At 40.0% G+C, this 21,380-nt stretch overlaps 1 protein-coding gene across 1 annotated transcript in view; it reads left to right on the top strand.

Moving 5' to 3' along the window:
• Window positions 1-21,380, top strand: part of LOC132824058 (polycystin-1-like protein 2) — a 152,187-nt gene that overhangs the window by 57,116 nt on the left and 73,691 nt on the right. Inside the window, exons 19-26 of the mRNA XM_060838324.1 lie at window positions 486-662; window positions 782-909; window positions 3,456-3,684; window positions 5,053-5,138; window positions 8,443-8,566; window positions 14,382-14,513; window positions 16,546-16,774; window positions 21,142-21,335. Coding sequence (XP_060694307.1) covers window positions 486-662; window positions 782-909; window positions 3,456-3,684; window positions 5,053-5,138; window positions 8,443-8,566; window positions 14,382-14,513; window positions 16,546-16,774; window positions 21,142-21,335 — 1,299 coding nt within the window. The remainder of the gene's footprint in view (window positions 1-485; window positions 663-781; window positions 910-3,455; window positions 3,685-5,052; window positions 5,139-8,442; window positions 8,567-14,381; window positions 14,514-16,545; window positions 16,775-21,141; window positions 21,336-21,380) is intronic.

Below are 21,380 nucleotides of genomic sequence, written 5' to 3'. Positions count from 1 at the left end.
ACAATTTTTGATAGAAAACATAATTGTAAATTAAAATAAAACTAAGAGGTGAAATGCACTTAAATAAAGTGGCACTGTGATTCTGTGGTTAGCACCCCTGTCTCACTTGGGTTCTAGTTCACCCTCAGGTGACTGTGTGGAGTTTGCACATTCTTCCCGTGTCTGCGTGGATTTCTTCAAGGTACTCTGGTTTCCTCCCGCAGTCCAAAGATGTGCAGGTTAGGGTGGATTGGCCATGCTAAATTGCCCATAGTGTCAGGGATGCACAAGCTAGCTGGATTAACCATGGCAAATGCAGAGTTACAGGGAAAGTGTAGGGGGGGCTGTTTGGGTGGAGTGCTCTTTGGAGGGTCGCTGCAGACTTGATGGACCAAATGGCCTGCTTCCACACTGTCAAGCTTCTACAATTCTCAATTAATGATCTGCTACCTTATGTCAAAGCAGAATATTGAACTATCTGTATCTCTTTCCTGTCTCCTGTTAAGTTGGAAGCCAGTTCAACACTTCTAAACACGGGAAAATCATTGCTGACTTTCAGTGTTGAGGATGATGAAGATCCTGAGAAAAGAATCATTGCAGCAAATACCCTCTTTACTGTGGTTAATAATGTTTTGGAAGCTTCAGTAGAAAATGATGCTCAAGAAGACTTGGCCATGGATATGGTAACTATAACTAAATGTGAAGTGGGATGTGCTCAGACTTTCGTAATTAGATCGTGGTACAATTAAAAGTTAAGGAATTATGGGGTGCACCATATTAAAGATGTGCTTTTATCTTTCAGCAAAAAGTGATATCAGAGAAGTTATTGGACACAATTGACCATTTGCAGGCTGTGGTACTGAATGAGGCAATAGCAGACCAAGAACCTGTTCTAATGATGATGCCCTCAGTAAGCATGTATCTACAGAGGTAAACAGAGAACTTTACTCATTTGCTTTATAACCAATAAGTCTAAAAATGTAACAACATCATGTTATCAGATGAAATGATGACATTTAACGGGGTATTAACTATCAGCTATTTGTAGAGAAGATGTTGATATCCAGGAACAGAATCCTTCCCACTTCTACATATTCAGTGTCAGGTATTCCGAGGCGGATTATATCACAGCCAGGTGCAGATTAAATTGCCCATAACTCTTCCCCATTATAATCAATATATCTACCCACCTGACACCTATTTTACAGGTGCTAATCAATTGACCCAGCCCTCAGACTGACAACCAGGAACAGTTGAATGAGAAGATAATAAAATCCTGTATTTCTTGCACCTGTCCATGGTAAATTTTTCATCAGCCCAACACTTCATTGATTGCAAGCTGGATGGACGAGATACACCATTGACAAGAAGGCACCTCATGTATAATTGAATGTGATGTGTTCTTCCCATTCATAGATGATAACTGTTCAGTTATCACTGTTATCCTCCAATTTGTGGCCATTGCTATTTCCTCCCCACTTTGACAAAGTTTTTGAAACTGAACCAAGTAAAATTTTTTTAGCTATATTTTGGCAACAAATCTTGTTTGCTGTTGCTCCTGTGAATGTTTTGCTGGCGTCAATTTAATAAATTGAAATTGTTGTTGAAAAGGTAAAAACATTGTATTTAATATGAGATACTGTGGTTCTAGATTACATTAAACCACTACATGCTGAAATGTAGTGAATAGTTGCTGTGGTGATCAGCATTACTTATCTGATAAACAAAGTCCTGGTAGACAAAGTTCAATGTCAAGTTTTACTCTATTGTTTATGCCAAGATGGCCAATCAATCAGAGCTGAAAATAAACAGTGAAGTAAAAAAAATGAACAACATAACAGATTGACAAGTTTCCTTCCAATTCAATAAACACCCGTCATTCTAACCAGAGAAAAGGTAGCTATTACATTAGCTCTTGTTTTCTTTCATTACTCTCATGGGCAGATCACAATGTTTGGGTTTTTTTCAGGCACGTATATATGCCTTGTTCTTCACAGTTAGTTCAAAGTTCAGAGTGGTTACTTCATCATGAATGTCTTTGTTGCAGCTCAATGGTCTTTTATCTCAAGACCGTATCATTCTGTTCTGCTGAGTCCATAGCAGCAAAACATTGTCCTGATTACCAGCTGCTTATGTCTGAACAGACCCTAAAATGTATCTCTAGAGGGCTGAAACCCCAGAATAAGACAATGGCTGCACTTCTGGCCTTTACACTTTGTACCAGTTGTATATATATCCATTCACCCTCATAACCCTATCTCTTCTCATACCTTCACACCACCTCCATGCTTTCATTCCACCCCTTTGTTACTTTTCATCCAGAATCCATATAAAAAAAGAACTGTGTATGCTGGAAAGCAGAAACCAAAGCAAAAATTACTGAAAAAACTCGACAGGATTCTTCAAAAGGGTCACTGGACCTGAAACATCAGGTGATAGAAATGTAAAAGGCAAAGATTCAAGTGTCTTAAAATTCCACAGGTCATTTGCCCATCCTTCCCCTAAAATATTAAAAATTTCAGTGAAGGATACAGGAATAACGGATGGAAGTGCAATAAGTTCGTGGAAGAAATAAGAGATAGACACGAAATTTAAAAGAATCACAAATACCAGCTGTAGCAGTAAACTGTAAAAGGATGAAACAAGGCTGTTGGCATGACATTTTGAAGAAAACTTGATTGCAGGTCATAGAGTCATAGAGATGTACAGCATGGAAGCAGACCCTTCAGTCCAACCCATCCATGCCAACCAGATATCCCAACCCAATCTAGTCCTACCTGCCAGCCCCGGCCCATATCCCTCCAAATCCTTCCTAATCATCTACCCATCCAAATGCCTCTTAAATGTTGCAATTGTACCAGCCTCCACTACTTCCTCTGGCAGCTCATTCCATGTGTGAAAAGGTTGCCCCTTAGGTCTCTTTTATATCTTTCCCTTCTCACCCTTAACCTATGCCCTCTAGTTCTGGACTCCCTGACCCCAGGGAAAAAACTTTGCCTATTTACCCAAACCTGAATAAGACTTCATAGAAAAGCCGCCTTGCTGATCTTTGAGGGGCCCTATTCTCTCCCTAGTTACCCTTTTGTCCTTAATATATTTGTAAAAATCATTTGTATTCTCCTTAATTCTGTTAGGTAAAGCAATCTGAAAGATTTGTTTGGCTTTAATTCGCAATAAAAGTTTTGGAGTGTTCATCAATTGATATTGAAGCTGTATTTCTGCAATGAAATCAGCCCAACAGGGAAGTGTTTCTTCACTCTCCAGCAGAGGTACCAAACATAGTAGGGACACACTAGATGTTAAATCAATGTGTTTCTAGCCTAAATTATGCCTTTAGAGTTTATTACTTTTCAGTGAGGGCTATCATATTAAAAGTGGGCTGTCTTCAATTAGAAGCCAGTCATATTTTACCGGCACTGTGAGGAATAGTTTTCAGGCATCTTAATTTTGCCTGTGTGTATTTTTTTCTTCAGTAGGTGCAGTGAATTTGGAGACATTGTCATAAATATGCTTAAAGCAGCATTCAAGATTGAAAGTCAGGTTTCTGGAACTTTTAAGCACAATGGATTAGAAATCAGGCAGAATGGAGCAAGTGTCACTTTGCATCAGGAATCCTATTTGGAATATATTAACCCCATTATTATTAGTCAAAGCAAGGTCTCACGGAAAGATGCAGCACCTTCCCAAACAGAAATAGAGAAATTGGTGAGTCTAATTGAACATCTGAATTGGCTAGGCATCCAAATTAGACAATTTTCCTGTTTTAACGTCTTGGAGTTGGGTACAATTATGAAAAATCCAAAAGAGAAAGATTTTGTTTAGGTAAACAAAACATTGAAAATGTTAGAAATGGAGAATTGTGTTTTGAATTTTCCATTATTGGGAGATGCCAGGAACATAAGCTTTGATTTTGATAATGCTTCTTATGCAAATCTCAATGATGAGCTCTCAAGAACTATAGTCAAAAAGTGTGGTGCTGGAAACGCACAGTCAGGCAGCTAGCATCCAAGGAGCAAGAGAGTCAACATCTCGAACATAAGCTCTTCAGAAACATTCCTGATGAAGAGCTTATGCTTGAAACGTCATCTGTCTTGCTCCTCGGATGCTGCCTGACCGGCTGTGCTTTTCCAACGCCACACTTTTCGACTCGGATCTCCAGCATCTGCAGTCCTCACTTTTTCCTCTCAAGAGCAATAGGGTTCATTATATTTTCTGCGGGGAAGAGAGGTCATTTTTGTTCTGTTTTGGAAGACCATTTTGCATAGTAACGTTGCAATATGCTGCTTTGCAGAGTGATCTGGGTGTTCTTGTGTATGAGTCACAAAACGTTGGTTTTCAGGTGAGGCAGGTAATTAAGAAGGCAAATAGAATATTGTCCTTCCGGTGGAGTTTAAAATTAGGGATGTTATTCTGTATAGGGTGCTGGTGAGATCACACTTGGAGTACTTTGTACAGTTTTGATCTCCTTACTAGAGAAAGGACGTTCTGGCACTGGAGGGGGTGGAGAGGAGTTTCACTGGTTTGATTCCAGGGATTGCCTTATGAGAAGAGATTGAGTAGTCTGGTACTATACTCATTGGAATTTAGAAGACTGAGGGGGTTCTTATAAAAACATGTAAAATTATGAAGGAAATAGACAAGATAGAAGTAGAGAGGTCATGTCCACTAGTGGGTGCAACTAGGACTCGGGGGCATGGCCTCAAAATAAGGGGAAGCAGATTTAGGACTGAGTTGAGTAGGAACATCTTCACACAAAGAGTTGTGAATCTGTGAAATTCCCTGCCCACTGAAGCAGTTCAGGCTACCGTGTTGAATGTTTTTAAGGAAAAGATATATTTTTGAATAGTAAAGTGATTTAAGGGTCACAGTGAATGGACGGATAAGTGGACCTGAGTCCATGAAAAGATCAGCCATGATCTTATTGAATAGTGAAGCAGGCTTGAAGGGCCAGATGGAGCGCTAGTGATCAGTAAGGTGTGAGTTTAATGGTATAAGGCTAACTGAAATAAAACTCTCACTAAAAGTGTGGAGTTAGACTCTTGAAAAAAATTTGGCTTCTCATGTATAATTTAGCTTTTCTTGGTGCAAACACATTTACCGTCTTCCTCGTTTAGAAAGAAACATAGTGTTGTCAATCCAATTTCTGGTGACGGTAACAAGTATGAGGGACACAACAGTGTAGTTTGATGAGATCTGTATCATTGGATTGGGCATTTGTAAACAACCAAAGATTAAGTTTGAACAATTATACTCTCAACATATTTATGATTAGCTTTAAACATGAAATAAATGCCACATCATGAATTGAAAAGAAAGCCATTAAAAACACAAGCTTAACATTGTTTTTGGAACAAAATACAGGAGGTAATACTTTTGTAATTAAGTTCTTCATCATTTCAGTTTGGATCCTTAGTTTTCCTTTATTGTTGCCAAAGTATTTGGTGCCCCAAAGACTGGCTGGTAGCAAAGGAGACTTATCAAGATAGTACCTCGTTAATGTATTGAAATTTAGAGAATATATCAAGAGACATTATTCACATCTAACATAACCTAACACTTGGAATGGTTGCAAGATCTGGTTCTTTTGTTATGAAAATGGGAAAAAAAAGCTTCAAAAAAAGTTCTGGGTCCAAACTATTAATTATCATGAATTGTATCTGGGTTTTATACAATCAGCAATCCCTGGAGAAATCTCTCAAAAAGGATTAAATCCTATTAAGTTTCCCAACAGATGTTTTCTTTCACTTTTGTATATTTAAATCAGAAACATAAAAACATGTTTCTACTTACTTATTTTCTGAATATTAATGATCCCACTGTTGGCAAAACCAATACAACTGAGAGTGTGGCACCTGCCAAATCATGCTCAAGGCTCGGGTGCTTTAAAGTGGCTTCAAGTGCAAATAAGTTATAGAAAGTGTAAATTTAAATGAAATTCATAACAGAAATTTCACTAGATTTATCCAAGGAAACCTTAGTATCCTTTCGATCATTGGAATTCCAGGCAAATGGTATTAGCATTGTTTATTGAGAAAATGGCCTCATCCTGTTTCAATTAGCACCACCTGGTGGATGTAATTATTGACGAATTGAATTTAGAAATCTACCCATCTGAATAAGCATCAAGCATCGAGTCAGAGATGTACAGCATGGAAACGGACCCTTCCGTCTAACTCATCCATGCCAACCAGATATCCCAATCCAATCTAGTCCCACATACCAGCACCCGGCCCATATCCCTCCAAACCCTTCCTATTCATATACCCATCTGGATGCCTTTTAAATGTTGCAATTGTACCAGCCTCCACCACTTCCTCTGGCAGCCTATTCCACACACACACCACACTCTGAATGAAAAAGTTGCCCCTTAGGTCTGTTTTTTATATCTTTCTCCTCTCACCCTAAACCTATGCCCTCTAGTTCTGGACTCCCCTATCCCAGGGTAAAGACCTTGTCTATCTATCCTATCCATTCCCCTCATGATTTTATAAACTTCTATAAGGTCACCCCCTCAGCCTCCGATGCTTCAAGGAAAACAGTCCTAGCCTATTCAACCTTTCCCTATAGCTCAAATCCTCCAACCCTGACAACATCCTTGTAAATCTTTTCTGAACCTTTTCAAGTTTCACAACATCCTTCAGATAGCAAGAAACCAGATTTGCATGCAATATTCCAAAACTGGCCTAACCAATGCCCTATACAGCATATCAAGACCTCCCAACTCCTGTACTCAATGCTCTGACCAGTAAATGAAAACATACCAAGTGCCTTCTTCACTATCCTATCTACCTGCAACTCCACTTTCAAGGAGCTATGAACCTGCACTCCAAGAAAGAATTGTCTTAGTGCAGCTCTTTGGGCATCCTCAGTGTCGAAGAGCACTTCACAGTAAGTCAAGCATTTTGGAAGCTCACTCACTAATATTAGGTATACATACATAAAAGCTATTTTGAGCTCAACAAAGGTTTCACCCAGAGAATCAAGATGAGTTACCAATGTTGAGCGCATTGTCGTTGCCTGCACAGTTGACAAAGTCCACTTTTAGCCAGGAACTCCAATTCTGGAGCAGAATTGGATTGGTATAGCCACTCCTGGCGAGGTAATGGAAGGAGATGACACTCAAACCCCATTTTAACAACACTACCTGATGCAGTCAGGTACTTTTTACTGGTCTCAAGTTTTTGAATGAGTGTGGGTTAATGCATGAGCCAATCGGTGGGAGGCTGAATCAGTGGGTGGGTGAGTCACTGACTTGATGAATGTGTAAGTGAGCAAGTGGATAGACAAGTGTGTGAGCTGTCGGGATGGGTGTACACTAGTTTGGCCAGGAGAATAATTTGAGTGGGGAGAGGGATCGGATCATTAGTCAATCAGGTAGGTTTAGAGTTAATCAGGTTGGAATGGATGGCTAAATTGGGTTGGGAGTTGGTTGAGTCAGGGGATAATCAGATCAGAGGTTGGCTGGGCCTGGGTCAGTCAGATCAGGGGTGTAGTTGGGTTACATCACGTTGGTGGGAGATTATCTGGAGAGGATGGTAAGTCGGCATACCTGATCCAAATGAGTAACTCTGAACTCAGTGTCAGATACGCTTGTGTACTTTCTCGAGCAATGCAAGTCAGTCCATCAGAGGGTTAACTTCCAGGACAATTACAGCATGTGTACTTGTACTAAAACTTCTACAGGGTCCTAACTCACAACACAGACTTAATGTTAGATTTCATTATTCTGGGCATCAGGGGATTTTGGATAATGTATTCTATGATTGAGATAAACATTACTCTGGACATCAATAAAGATTCCCTGCTTTTCTACATGTAGCCACAAGACATCTTGTACAGTTGTCTGAAGAGGCAAACTACAGAGTAGAAATTTAATCTTGTTGCACCATTGAGCCAGTCCAAAATATAGCTACAAGGGTCAGTGTCCCCTTCCCAAGTTCAATTAAAGATGTTGGATCTTAAATTATGCAGACCATTTCTAAAATGCCTATGCTAGTGGACTAAAACGGCATTGTGTTTACACATATGAAAGTCAGGAACATAATTTCTCTCCCTCGGGAGCAGGATGTGTGGAGAACAATATTGACCGCATGCCGCATTTGGAATTCAGTACGATTGAAGTCAGTGGATCTGAGTATCAGGCAGGAGACCTGACATATGATATGATTCCCACTGCTGTCTTTGACTGAGTTCTCCCTCAAAGAATTTCCACAAAGGTGAAATCTATGTTGATGGGCCTTTGGTAGCCCTAATATATGAATAGTGCACAAATTGTGTTCAAATTTGCATCTAAAGCTGTTTATGAAAGAATAATAAGGTGAATAGTATGATCAAAAATTGAGAAATTATTACTGTTTAATCAATAATTATTCTGAATATTTGCTTTTGACTTTGATCATGCAGGATATATCATTATCAAATAAAGCGTGACATAAAGTGAATTGCTGTTGCTTTTGTTTGAAGGCTCCCAGCAGACAGCACAGAAGGAAATTCCATTATTCTTTCTGATTCCACGGTGACAAGTTTCACTCTTCCAGCATTCCAGTCTCTGAACATTCAGGATGACATGGACACCATTGATGTGCGGGTGGGTAAAAATGTACCATAAATGAACTATACCAGGTACATTCTCTTACATATTTGTTTGAATGGAAAAGTAGGAAATTTCAACCTTTCCTAAGGTCTGCTAAACACCAGATGAGCACATAACAGCTAATAAGATGAAAAGTTGTTTTTGAGCAAGTTCCTTTGTTAATTCTATCAGCAAACAAGACACATGAGCATGTTCCTGACCTGGTCGTAAATCTGTGAAAAATATACTCAGCAGTGTATCCAGTTCGTGACTGACCTAGTGGCTAGTCTACTCAATGCCAAATGTGCATAGTGCATCAGGGTCCTGAAATCTCTGCAGGACTTCCAATTTACTGGGAGCGTTGGCTCCCAGATGAAAGAGCTGGGCAATTAGTTTGCCCGTGTGATCCCAGTGGAAATGCCAGCATTAGATAGTGAGTGTAACTGGAACAGGGAATTCAGCATCACAATGGTTGGGCCATTACTTGCCTATTACCATCTGAAAACAATGGCAAAAGTCAGCTCTGTAGTTTCTGTACGCACATAACTTTTAAACTGAATATAATACTCAGCCACAAGATGGAACACTCTTTAGATAAACCTGTTGAATGTCCATGCTGCGCTTCAAGTCTTAGACAATCTTTTGGAACATTCAAACTGCTATCCCCTGACAATGCAAGGGAAATGCAAAATAATAACATCTCATTTACTTTGATTCATTTATCATCTAAATTTACCATCCATATTTGACAACATATCTCGAATTTATTTATAACACATAATTGTCTGCAAAGTATCTTCTAATTAATTGCTATTGTTGGAATAGAGGGAAGTAATCACCCTGTTTGAAAGTAGTCTCTAAGAATAAGATGGAATTTATGAAAATGGGGTAGAACTGGTGACAAGGTGGAGCAATGTTTATCAGCAAGGTCTTTCAATTAGCACCATTTAAAATGTGATCAAGGTCAGAGTATACTGCATCATGTATGAACTCAAGCTGGTGTGAGGGAGTTACTTAGAGGGGTACTATACCTTGTGGTTACATGCACTCTGTAGTTTATTATGGTATGCCACCACTTTTATATTGTGTTCATTGCAACCTCAATCAAATAAAGGAAAAAGATTTTAATGGTGTATCAACACTGATTTGTATTTTAAAGCAGAAGTAAATGTCTAAAAAAGCACCTTTTATTCAAAGCACTGCCACACTTTGTTGAAGAATATAAAAATATGATCATGATTTTGAGGCTTTAATAAAGGACATAAATTTGATTAACAATATGGAAAGTCTCTGAATCAATGAGAAACCTGAATCTAAAATTTCAGAGCTAGAGAAGGTGTAAGATCTCACTTAGGTTCCCAGATGAATGTTTTGAATACAGATTGGATTGTGATTCTGTGAAGATTGGGACAAGACCTTTAAATTCCAGTTGAAGGACCTTGGCATATTTTACACCTGTTCCTCACTGTGAGAAGTGGGCACCTCAGGGTATTTATAACAAAGAACAAAGAAAATTTACAGCCCAGGAACAGGCCCTTCGACCCTCCAAGCCTGTGCCGATTCAAATCCATTGTCTAAACCGATCGCCCAATTCCTAAGGATCTGTATCCCTCTGCACCTCACCTACTCATGCATTTATCCAGGTGCATCTTAAATGAATTTACTGTGCCTGTCTCTACTACCTCTGCTGGCAACGCGTTCCAGGCACCTACCACCCTCTGTGTAAAATACTTTCCACTTTGTATCCCCTTCAAACTTTTCTCCTCTCAACATAAACGCGTGACCTCTTGTTATTGAATCCCCCACTCTGGAAAAAGCTTATCGCTATCCATTCTGTCTGTAAACTTCATGATTTTGCTGACCTGAATCAGGTCCCCGTCAATCTCCTTTTGTCTAATGAAAATAATCCTAACCTACTCAACCTCTCTTCATAACTAGCACCTTCCATACCAGGCAACATCCTCATAAATCTTCTCAGCACTCTCTGCAAAGCGTCCACATCCTTTTAGTAATGTGTGACCAAAGAAGGGCTTATGCCCGAAACGTCGAATCTCCTGTTCCTTGGATGCTGCCTGACCTGCTGCACTTTTCCAGCAACACATTTTCAGCACAGTAATGTGTGACCAGAACTGCACACAGTATTCTAAATGTGGCCGTACCAAAGTCTTGTACAATTTTAACATGACCTGCCAGCTGTTATATTCAATAGTCCATCTGAAGAAGGCAAGCATATCACATGCCTCCTTGACCACTTTATCCACCTGTGCATGCATCTTCAGTGTACAATGGACCTGAATGCCCAGATCGCTCTGCTTATCAACCTTTCCCAAGGCTCTTTTGTTTGCAGTATAGTTTGCTCTGGAATTAGACCTTTCAAAATGCATCACCTCACACTTGCCCAGATTGAACTCCATCTGCCAATTCTCTGCCTAACTCTCCAGTCTTGAGCAAGACTTAGGAGGCATAGAATGGGGCAGCAAAATGCAGGGGATGGGGACAATCGAAATGTGGAGCTGGTTAAGATATTGCATGTCTTTGACAGGTATGTCCCTGTCAGGCAAGGAAGAAGTGATAAGGTAAGGGAACTGTCGTTTACTAAAGAAACTGTATCTTTTGTTAAGCAGAAGAGGGAGGTTTATGTGATGTTGAGGCAAGATAGTTAGATGAAGCGATGAAGAATTACAGAGTAGCTAGGAAGGATTTAAAGAGAGAGTTTAAGAAGAGAAAGTAGAGGACATGAGCAGTCTTTAGCAGGTAGAATAAAGGAGAACCCTAAAGGTTTCTATAGATATGTGAGGAATAAAAGGATGATGACGGTAGGAGGAGGGCCTGTCAAAGCTAGAAGCGGAAAGTTGTGTGTGGACCCTGTGGAGATTGAAGTGGTGCTTAACGAATACTTCTCATTTGTTTCCACTCAGGAAAAGGAGAATATTGTAGAGGATTAGACTGAGATATGGGCTATTAGACTTGAATGGATTGAGGTTAGTAAGGAGGAGGTGTTATCAATTCTGGAAGGTGTGAAAGTAGATAAGTCCCCTGGGCTGGGTGGGATTTTACCGAGAATTAGGAAGCTAGGAAGGAGATGGCCGAGCCTTTGGCCTTGATCTTTGAGTCATCATTGTCTACAGATTTAGTACCAGAGTACTGGAGGATTGCAAATGTTGTGCCCTTGTTCAAGAAGGGCAGTACAGATAACCCAGGTAATTAAAAACTAGTGAGCCCTTACATCTGTTGGAGGAAAAGGTTTGGAAAGGATTATAAGTGGTAGGATTTATAAGCATCTCACAAGTAACAATTTGATTAGAAATTGTCAACATTGATTCGTCAAGGGTAGGTTGTGTCTCACAAATCTCATTGAGTTTTTTGAGAAGGTGACCAAACATGTAGATGAGGGTAGGGCAGTTGACGTGGTATACATGGGCTTCAGCAAAGCCTTTGATAAGATTCCACATGGCAGGCTACTGGATAAAATATGGAGGCATGGAATTGAAGTTGGTTTAGCAGTTTGGATTAGAAACTGGCTTTCTGTAAGAAGGTGGAGGTTGATGGCAAATATTCAGCCTGAAGTCCGGTTACTAGTGGTGTGCAACAATGATCTGTTTTAGGACCACTGCTGTTTGTCATTTTTATAAATGACTTTGACGCAGGCATAGGTGGATAGGTTAGTAAGTTTGCAGATGACACTAAAGTCAGTGGAGTGGTGGACAGTGTGGTTTCTGGTTGCAGATTGCAGAGAGACTCAGATAAACTGCTGAAGTGGGCTGAAAGGTGGTAAATGGAGTCCAATGCAGATAAATGTGAGGTGTTTCACTTTGGGAAGAATAACAGGAAGGCAGAGTAATGGGTCAATGAAAAAATTCTTGGTAGTGTGGATATGCAGAGGGATCTTGGTGTCCATGTACATAGATCCCTGAAAGTTGCCACTCAGATTGATAGTGCTGTTAAGAAGGCATATGTGTGTTAGGTTTTATTGGTAGAGGAATTGAGTTCCAGAGTTGTGATGTCATGCTGCACCTATACAAACTGCTAGTGCAGCCTCGCATAGAGTATTGTGTACAGTTCTGGTCGCTCCATTACAGGAAGGATGTGGAAGCATTGGAAAAGGTGCAGAGGAGATTTACCAGAATGTTGCCTGGTCTGAAGCTAAGATCATATGAGGGAAGGCTGATGGACTTGGATCTGTTCTCATTGGAGAGAAGAAGACAAAGAGGGGAATTAATAGAGACATCCAAGATGATCAGAGGATTAGATAGGGTGATAAGTGAGAGTCTTTTTCCTAGGATGATGATGTCTGCTTGTACGAGGGGGCATAGCTGCAAATTGAGGGGTGATAGATTTAACACAAGTGTTAGAGGCAGGTTCTTCACTCAGAGAATGGTAAGGGCGTGGAATGCCCTGCCTGCCAATGTAGTTAACTCAGCCTTATTAGGGGCATTTAACCAGTCCTTGGATAAGCATATGGATGATGATGGGATAGTGCAGGGTGATGGGCTTAGATTAGTTCTCAGGTTGGTGCAACATGAAGGGCCAAACAGCCTGTTCTGTGCTGTATTGTTCTATGTTCCATGTCTATCTATAATCTCCTGTATTCTTTGACAGTCCCCTATGCTTTCTGCTACTCCACCGATCTTCGTGTCATCTGCAAACATACTGATCAGACAACCAATTCCCTCTCCCAGATCATTGATGTACATCACAAACAACAGTGACCCCAACACTGATTCCTGTGGAACGCCACTGGTCACTCTTCTCCATTTCGAGAGACTCCCTTCAACTACTACTCTCTGTCTCGTGTTACTCAAACAGTTTTTTATACAACTAGCTAGAACACCCTGCACACCATGTGGCTTCACTTTCTCCATTAATTTACCATGGGGAACCTTATTAAACGCCTTACTAAAGTCCATGTATATGACATATACAGCCCTTCCTTCATCTATCAACTTGGTCACTTTATCAAAGAACTCTATTCAGTTGGTAAGGCATGGTCTCGAGTAAAAAATGAGGTCTGCAGATGCTGGAGATCACAGCTGAAAATGTGTTGCTGTCAAAGCACAGCAGGCCAGGCAGCATCTCAGGAATAGTTTATCACAACTGCACGCCCCCCAGGTCATCTCCTCTGCCCTATCCCACCTCCATCACCCCTCCCCCAAGTCCCTCCTCCCTACCTTTTATCTTAGCCTGCTTGGCTACTCTCTCTCATTCCTGATGAAGGGCTTATGCTCGAAACGTCAAATTCTCTATTCCTGAGATGCTGCCTGGCCTGCTGTGCTTTGACCAGCAACACATTTTCAGCAAGGCATGGTCTCCCCCCACACAAAAGCATGTTGCCTATCACTAAGTCCATTTTCTTCCAAATATAATTAGATCCTATCCCTCAATACCTTCTCCAGCAACTTTCCCACCATGTCGTTACATGGATTATCCCTACTATCCTTCTTGAACAGAGGGAAAATGTTAGCAACTCCGCAGTCACCTGTATTTAAGGATGCCACAAAGATATCTTTCAAGGCCCCAGCTATTTCCTCTCTCACCTCCCTCAGCAACCTGGGATAGAGTCCATCCAGTCCTAAGGATTTGTCCACCTTAATATCCTTAATTGAATCAGAACTGAACTTGATGAAGAATTGAAGAGTCATACTTGTCTCAAAACATTAACTGGCTTTCTCTGTTCACAAATGCTGTCATAACTGCTGAGTTTCTCCAGCCTTCTCTGGTATTTGAATCATTGTTTTGGGGACCACATTTTGCCATGTTCTCCTTTTTTCATTCAAAATCACAGTGATCATAATTGATATTTTGCAAGTACTAAAGTTTTGCTCTTGTTCAGATGGTGAGTTTTTCAGTGAATCCATTCATGTGGACAAGGAAGAATGAAGTCTCAGGAGCTGTAAGCGGTCTGACATTGACATCAATAAATGGAACAATTCATTCTGTCCAGAATCTGACAAGGGACATTGAGGTAAATTGACAAATTATATCATAATCGTTATAATAAAGTACTGTTGATGCTGGAGCCCTGAAATAAAACAAAAAGTGCTGGAGAAACTCAATAGGAAAGACAGGAGCTGTTTAGAGAGAAACAGAATTACTATGACTATTCTTCAGAACTGAAGCTGGGCTCGAAAAGTTATGAATTTTATGTGTAGATAAAAAGTGGAGAAGGAGCAAATGAAACACATGATAAAGATGCACTGGAGGAAAAATACAGTTACATGTGAACCAGGAGCAGGAGTAGGGAATTCGGCCTTTGAGCCTGCTCCACCATTTGATATGATCATGGCTAATCTCATCTCAGCCTCAACTCCTTTCTTGACCACTCTCCATAACCCTTCAACCCATTACTAATTAAAACCCGGATCAGGGATGTCACCAATCATTAGATTCTTAATTCCAGATTTTTATTGAATTGAAATTCTACCATCTTCCATGGTAGAGTTTGAAGCTGGGTTCTCAGAACATGACCTGGGTCTCTCGATTAACAGTCCAGCACTAATACCTCAAGGCCATCACCTCCCCCAAGTTAATATAGTTATCATTAGTGAATACCCCACGATGAACATTCTGGGGTTTACCATTGACTAGAAACTGAACTAATCCAGGCATTAAAACTGGCTCCAAGAGTAGATGTGAGGCTCCAGATACTTGATCAGTGATTCACCTCCATAATCCTCAAACATAATCAGCATACGACTGAGGAACAGGAATAAGCAATTTGGTTCTTTGTGTCTGCTATGTTACAACATGAGATTTGGTTGTGGTCTCAATCCTATTTTCCTGCCTGTTCCTTATAATGCTTTACTCCCTTGTCTATCAAACTTCATTCTAACTCAAATGGATAAATTCAATGGCCAAACCTGCACTGCTTTATATGGAAAAGAATTCCCCAGATTAATGATCATCTGAGAGGAAATAAATTCTTGTCTTCTGCTTCATCAAATGGAGGCCTCTTGTGCTTCAGATGCATCCACTAAATGTAATCTTATCTACAAGAGGAAATATCCGTCCCATTTCAACCTTATCACATTCCCTTCGGATAATTTGTTGTTTCAATAAGATTGCCTTTCTTTCTTCTAACTCCAATACTGTAGGCCTAACCTCTTTCTATGTAGAATGAGAGCTTCATCCCAGGAAAGCTGATCTGCAAGTCAGGTAGTACTCTCCACTTGTCTGGCTGAATACAGCTCCAGCAGCTCATGAAGCCCAAGGGCATTCAAGACAAAGCATTCACTTGATCAGCACCCCATGCATTTCATTACAAATTTGTGTCCTCTACCACCGATTCACAGTGGCAACAATGTGTACCACCCACAAAAAAAATTGCAGCAGCTCACTAAACCGTCAATGACAGGACCTTCCAAACTGGCAGCCTCCAGCTATACCAGAACAGCTTGACTAGAGATACAAATAGTCTGGCATCTTCAATACACAAGTGTGTGCACTTACACAACAGGAAATGTAGCAGTTTAAAAAGACAGCTTACCGTATATCTTCTCAAGGACAATTAGCAATGGGCGATAAATGTAGCCTTGCTGGTGATATTTACTTCCCAAAAATAAATAATAAAATAAAAAAAACATACTCTTAACAAAAATGATTCTTAAAAATGTGCATAAAATATCAATTAATGTGCTGTGTCACACAACTGAAACCTAAATTCGCCTTGATTACTTGTAATTAAGATTTCAACATCATTACGCCAATTCCATTAATATTGGAGTGAATTGCTTCAATAAGCTATTGTTGACAAAAAAAAATGGCTTTGGGTTCCAAGCATCAAATAGATCATCATTGATTGTTAAGTTCCTTAAAATAGGTATTGGCACAACATGTATCTGAAAATAATGTGTGGAGACAATTGGAAAAGGAGAATTTGATAGCACTATGTTGAGCTCTTCCAGAAAATTCTAAAATAAATTGAGGATATTCACTGTTAAATCTTGGGACCACGTTTACGCAACATTTGATTGTAAAAAAGATTGTTTCCATCACAGATAATGCTTCCTAGGTCCAATGTGATGCATGAGAATCGGACAGAATTTCGGTTGAGAAACAATCTTACCACCATTCAAGTGAATGTAACATCAGACAGTGGAACTCTACTGATTCACGTGGAACCTGAGCAAAGCATTCCCCTCCTCCTATACTTCAACTATGCAGATGAACCGAATGAGACCAACTTTCTAGTTTCCACACAGCTACCTAATACTCAATATATTGGAGGTAAGATCAAGAGAAAAGTAAAGGACTAAGAAATAGCAACATCAGCAAATTTGAACATGGGAACAGGCTACAAGAAATTATGCAAAACTCTTTTGCTTTAAAGAGTCCAGGCTTGCTTCTGTTAATGTATGCATGGAGTTGCACATTTTTCATAGCTCCTTGAAAGTGGAATTGTAGGTATATAGGATAGTGAAGAAGGCGTATGGTATGCTTTCTTTTGTTGGTCAGCGTATTGAGTACAGGAGTTGGGAGGTCAGGTTGCGGCTATATAAGACATTGGTTAGGCCACTGTTGGAATACTGCGTGCAATTCTGGTCTCCTTCCTATTGGCAAGATGTGGCGAAACTTGAAAGGGTTCAGAAAAGATTTACAAGGCTGTTGCCAGGGTTGGAGGAATTGAGCTATAGGAAGAGGCTGAACAGGCTGGGGCTGTTTTCCCTGGTGTGTCAGAGGTTGAGGGGTGACCTTATAGAGGTTTACAAAATCATGAGGGGCATGGATAGGGTAAATAGGCAAAGTCTTTTCCCTGGGGTTGGGGAGGGCATAAGTTTAGGGTGAGAGGGGAAAGATGCAAAAGAGACCTAAGGGGCAACTTTTTCACACAGAGGGTGGAATGTATGGAATGAGCTGCCAGATGAAGTGGTGGAGGCTGGTACAATTGCAACATTTAAAAGTCATTTGGATGGGTATATGAATAGAAAGGGTTTGGAGAGATATGGGCTGGGTGCTGGCAGGTGGAATAGATTGGTTTGGGGTATCTGGTTGGCATGAATGGGTTGGACTGAAGGGTCGGTTTCCATGCTGTACACCTCTATGACTCTATGATTCTACGACTGAGGGCATAATGATCAGCACGGGCTTGGAGGGCTGAAGGGCCAGTTCCTGTGCTGTACTTCTCTTTGATTATTGATTGCTAAATGCCTTATTAGTAGCAGAACACACTTCATTAATATTCAGCTTCCAATTTTATCAAATGTGGAATTCTCAACATGAAAGTCAGAGTGGGCATCCAACAATTTTCGCTTGCCCCATGCTCCATTTAGGATATAGCACCAATATCTCACTACATTTCAAAATTATGATGCTCTCTGTATGAGGGGTGACTAGCCAAATGTTGGGCACCCTGCCAACCTAATGATTCTTTCTGTCTTATTATGGGCTGTTGCTGTTCTGGAATGAGAGAGGTAGCTATTAGGGCAGTGAAACAGGTGGCTCTGTTGGTGCATATGATGAAGTAGTCTTAGCATGTGATTAGGCATTGCAGAAGGCATGCAGGTTTAAAGCTTTCAGGACTTGTGGTGGGTGAGAGTGAATGGGGAAGATGCTGCTGGCAGTACTGAAGAGTGATAGAGCATGAGTCTTTGGAGGAGGTGTGTACAGAGGCAGACATAGAGCGAGTGCAAGGTATTGAAGAAAAGACGGTGGCAGAGTGGAAAAGGTGATTGACCTTCTTCAAACACCGCAGTGCATTCTTCCAGATGAAAGCAGCTGCACTGATGTGGGTGCACCTTCAGACCAGTCTGGCACAGTTTGGCGTTATGGTCTCCACTGCTGGTCCTGGGATAAGATGATGTCCTGTCCGTGCATCACCCCATCCACACCCTCAAACAAAGTGGAGCAGCAATTTCCCCTTGTTTGACATATACGGGATAAATATCAGGAATTGCATAGGGCAGCTCCATGTCCATAATGCTTGTTTGGGTGCACAGAGGGCTTTTAAAGATGGCATAAGATGCTGGTTTCTCATCGGCTATCTGCCTAGTGGCATCTTGTTCTGGGAATGGTTCATGGTAAGATGGTAAGATGGAATCGAATGAAGGGTGTATAGTTAATGAGGTCAGTTCAGTAAGATTCAGTGAGAAGTCTCACTAGGCCTCGCAGTGAAAAACTCCCCAAAAAGAAACTCACACCCAATAAGATTCAACCCCTAGAGCTTTATGGCATTGGAGCAGATAGTTCTATCCACCCCACTGTACCAGCTGTCTGAAACAGCCATCTCCTGCGCCCTATTTCTTTAATCTTTCACCAGAATCTTTCATTTTCTTTTCAAACATTTATTCACTTTCCTGTCAAAATGTTATTATGAAATCTGTTTACAGTTCTGTACTGTTTTTAGTTCAATGTGCCATGTTTTAATCTTTTAATCTGAAAATCTTTTAAAGAAAGAACAATGTCGAGGGACTGAAGAGATAAAAAGGAGAATTGTTATGAACCGTAATGCGCAGTTTAGAATTTCAATGTTACTAAAACTTGGCTGGGAGTAGAAAATGTAACAGTGGATTATTCAAAAATCTAGGACAAAGGCTACGCCAAGAAAGTCAGCAGATAAGTTGGAGGCAGAAGTAAAAGTAGGGTCTCAGAAGGTTGAGATATTTAAAGTCATTACTCAGCATTTTGAATTAAATGGAGGGTAATGTGAAATTGAGAAAACGCCACTGGAACTAGCAAAGTTGCAGATTTGATTTTTTTTAAAAATTGGATTAAAAGAAAAAGATAATTTTTTAAGAGCTTACATTGAAACTCAGAGCAAGCAATGGAAACAAAGGAGAATGAATGAACAAGAGCAAAGGACATCAGCGAGATTTAATTTGAAAGAGTAGAAAAACAATTAAAGAAATAAATATAAAGGGAAAAGCAATGGAAGGGAAATTTAAGAAGCTTGAACTGCAAAAAGGTAGGGAGGTAAAGCAACATGAGTTGAAGAAAGAAATAAATAGAATAAAAAACTATAAATAAATTAGAGTAAAGCCATAAAACATAGGAGCAGAATTAAGCTTTTTGAACCGATGAAGTCTATTCCACTACTTGATCCTGGCTGACATATTTCTCAACCCCATTTTCCTGCCTTCTTACTTAGCCAATGATCTCCTTACTAATCAAAAATCTATCTGTCTCATCTTAAACACACTCACTGACTTGGCTTCCATAGTCTTCAGCAGCAATGAGTTCCACACGTTTGCCACCCTCCAGCTTAAGAAATTCCTCCAAATCTCAATTCTAAAGAAAGATGATGCTATATCTTGGAGAACTACTCTGATGCTCATGAAGATTTATTTCAAAGAGAAACCTATGTATAGTGCCTAAATTTGCAGAGGCTACAAACATATTTCATCCTATTTGGAAAGGTAACTAGGAAGATAAAGAAGCCAAAAGATATTTAGATCTTAATGTTACAGATCGTTTTGGCAGGTATAGCTACGAATGTGTACACTAGTTTGTCTGAAGAAAAATCTGCAGACTATAAAACTCTTAATTTCTTATGGGCATATTTCTGAATCTTATCGATAGAATGTTAAGATATTAAAAAGGAAACCTATTTAGACATTTGTAGAATTTGCAAAGGGAAAAGAAATCCAATAAAATCAGTTGTTTCACATCACTGAAATTACTTAGATTACTTACAGTGTGAAAACAGGCCCTTCGGCCCAACAAGTCCACACAGATCCGCCGAAGCGCACCCACCCTGACCCATTCTCCTACACCTAACATTACGGGCAATTTAGCATGGCCAATTCACCTAAGCTGCACATTTTTGGACTGTGGGAGGAAACCAGAGCACCCAGAGGAAACCCATGCAAGCACGTGGGAGAATGTGCAAACTCCACACATACAGTCGCCTGAGGCGGGAATTGAACCCGGGTCTCTGGCGTTGTGAGGCAGCAGTGCTAACCACTGTGCCACCGTGCCACCCACAAATTAAAGAATAATTAATTAAAGAAAAAGTTTGAGAATATAAATCAAATTGTGATTAAGGAAGACTTCTGAAATAATATTTGATAATCTTGAAGAGTAATTTAGATGAAGCACCAAATATCAAAGATCTGAAACTTCTGGCACATATCTGTAGTACTTCACATAGACAATTACATTGGGAAATATTCATAAGGGAATCAACAAGAAATTGGGAGAATCAGAAAATCTGGAGGTGAAAAGGTATTCATCTTAGGATGTAAACAGAAGGATGCCAAAATAATAAAGGAGAAAGGTCAGGCCTAAAACTGTTGTAAAGAAAACAATATGCTTCCACTGTAATATGACTGGCTATATTAAAACTAATTGTTTGGAAGTTAAATAAGGCAGCACTACATAATAGAAGCAGATGGAATCCTTAGGAAGGGTGCATCAGAATAAGGAACTGGTTTTAAACTCCACAGCAGTGCACAGGTAAGCATGTTTATTTTAATAATTTAATTTACTGTTTTGCTGCATCGATTTCTGAGCATTTGTATCTTCACATTGGACATTTCTTGGAAGAAAATTTTATTCTGCTCAAATCCAAATATGCAGAAATGTTCATTCAAATATTAATAAAAATAATACTGTTTTTTTCTAATGTGTTTACGTTTTTCTCCATATTTTTCAATAAGATGCAAAATATACCTGGCTTATTTCTGCTGCTGAGTTGGTGTATGGAGTGGGAATATATTATTTGTCTGTGAAGCCTGCTCCAGATCGAAACTCTTCACAATTGACAAATATTACTGTGGCTTTCACTTCTTTTATATCCCAGTGTGTATACTGGGATGAAATTTACAACAACTGGAGTTCAGCTGGATGTCGTGTGAGTATCTTACATTGTATTATAGCTGTCTCTGTGAGATGTTGT

Source organism: Hemiscyllium ocellatum, chromosome 17 (assembly GCF_020745735.1).
Source record: "Hemiscyllium ocellatum isolate sHemOce1 chromosome 17, sHemOce1.pat.X.cur, whole genome shotgun sequence".
Classification (NCBI taxonomy): domain Eukaryota; kingdom Metazoa; phylum Chordata; class Chondrichthyes; order Orectolobiformes; family Hemiscylliidae; genus Hemiscyllium; species Hemiscyllium ocellatum.
The sequence above is the reverse complement of the archived record's forward strand: the minus strand, read 5'-3'. Positions and strand labels throughout refer to the sequence as shown.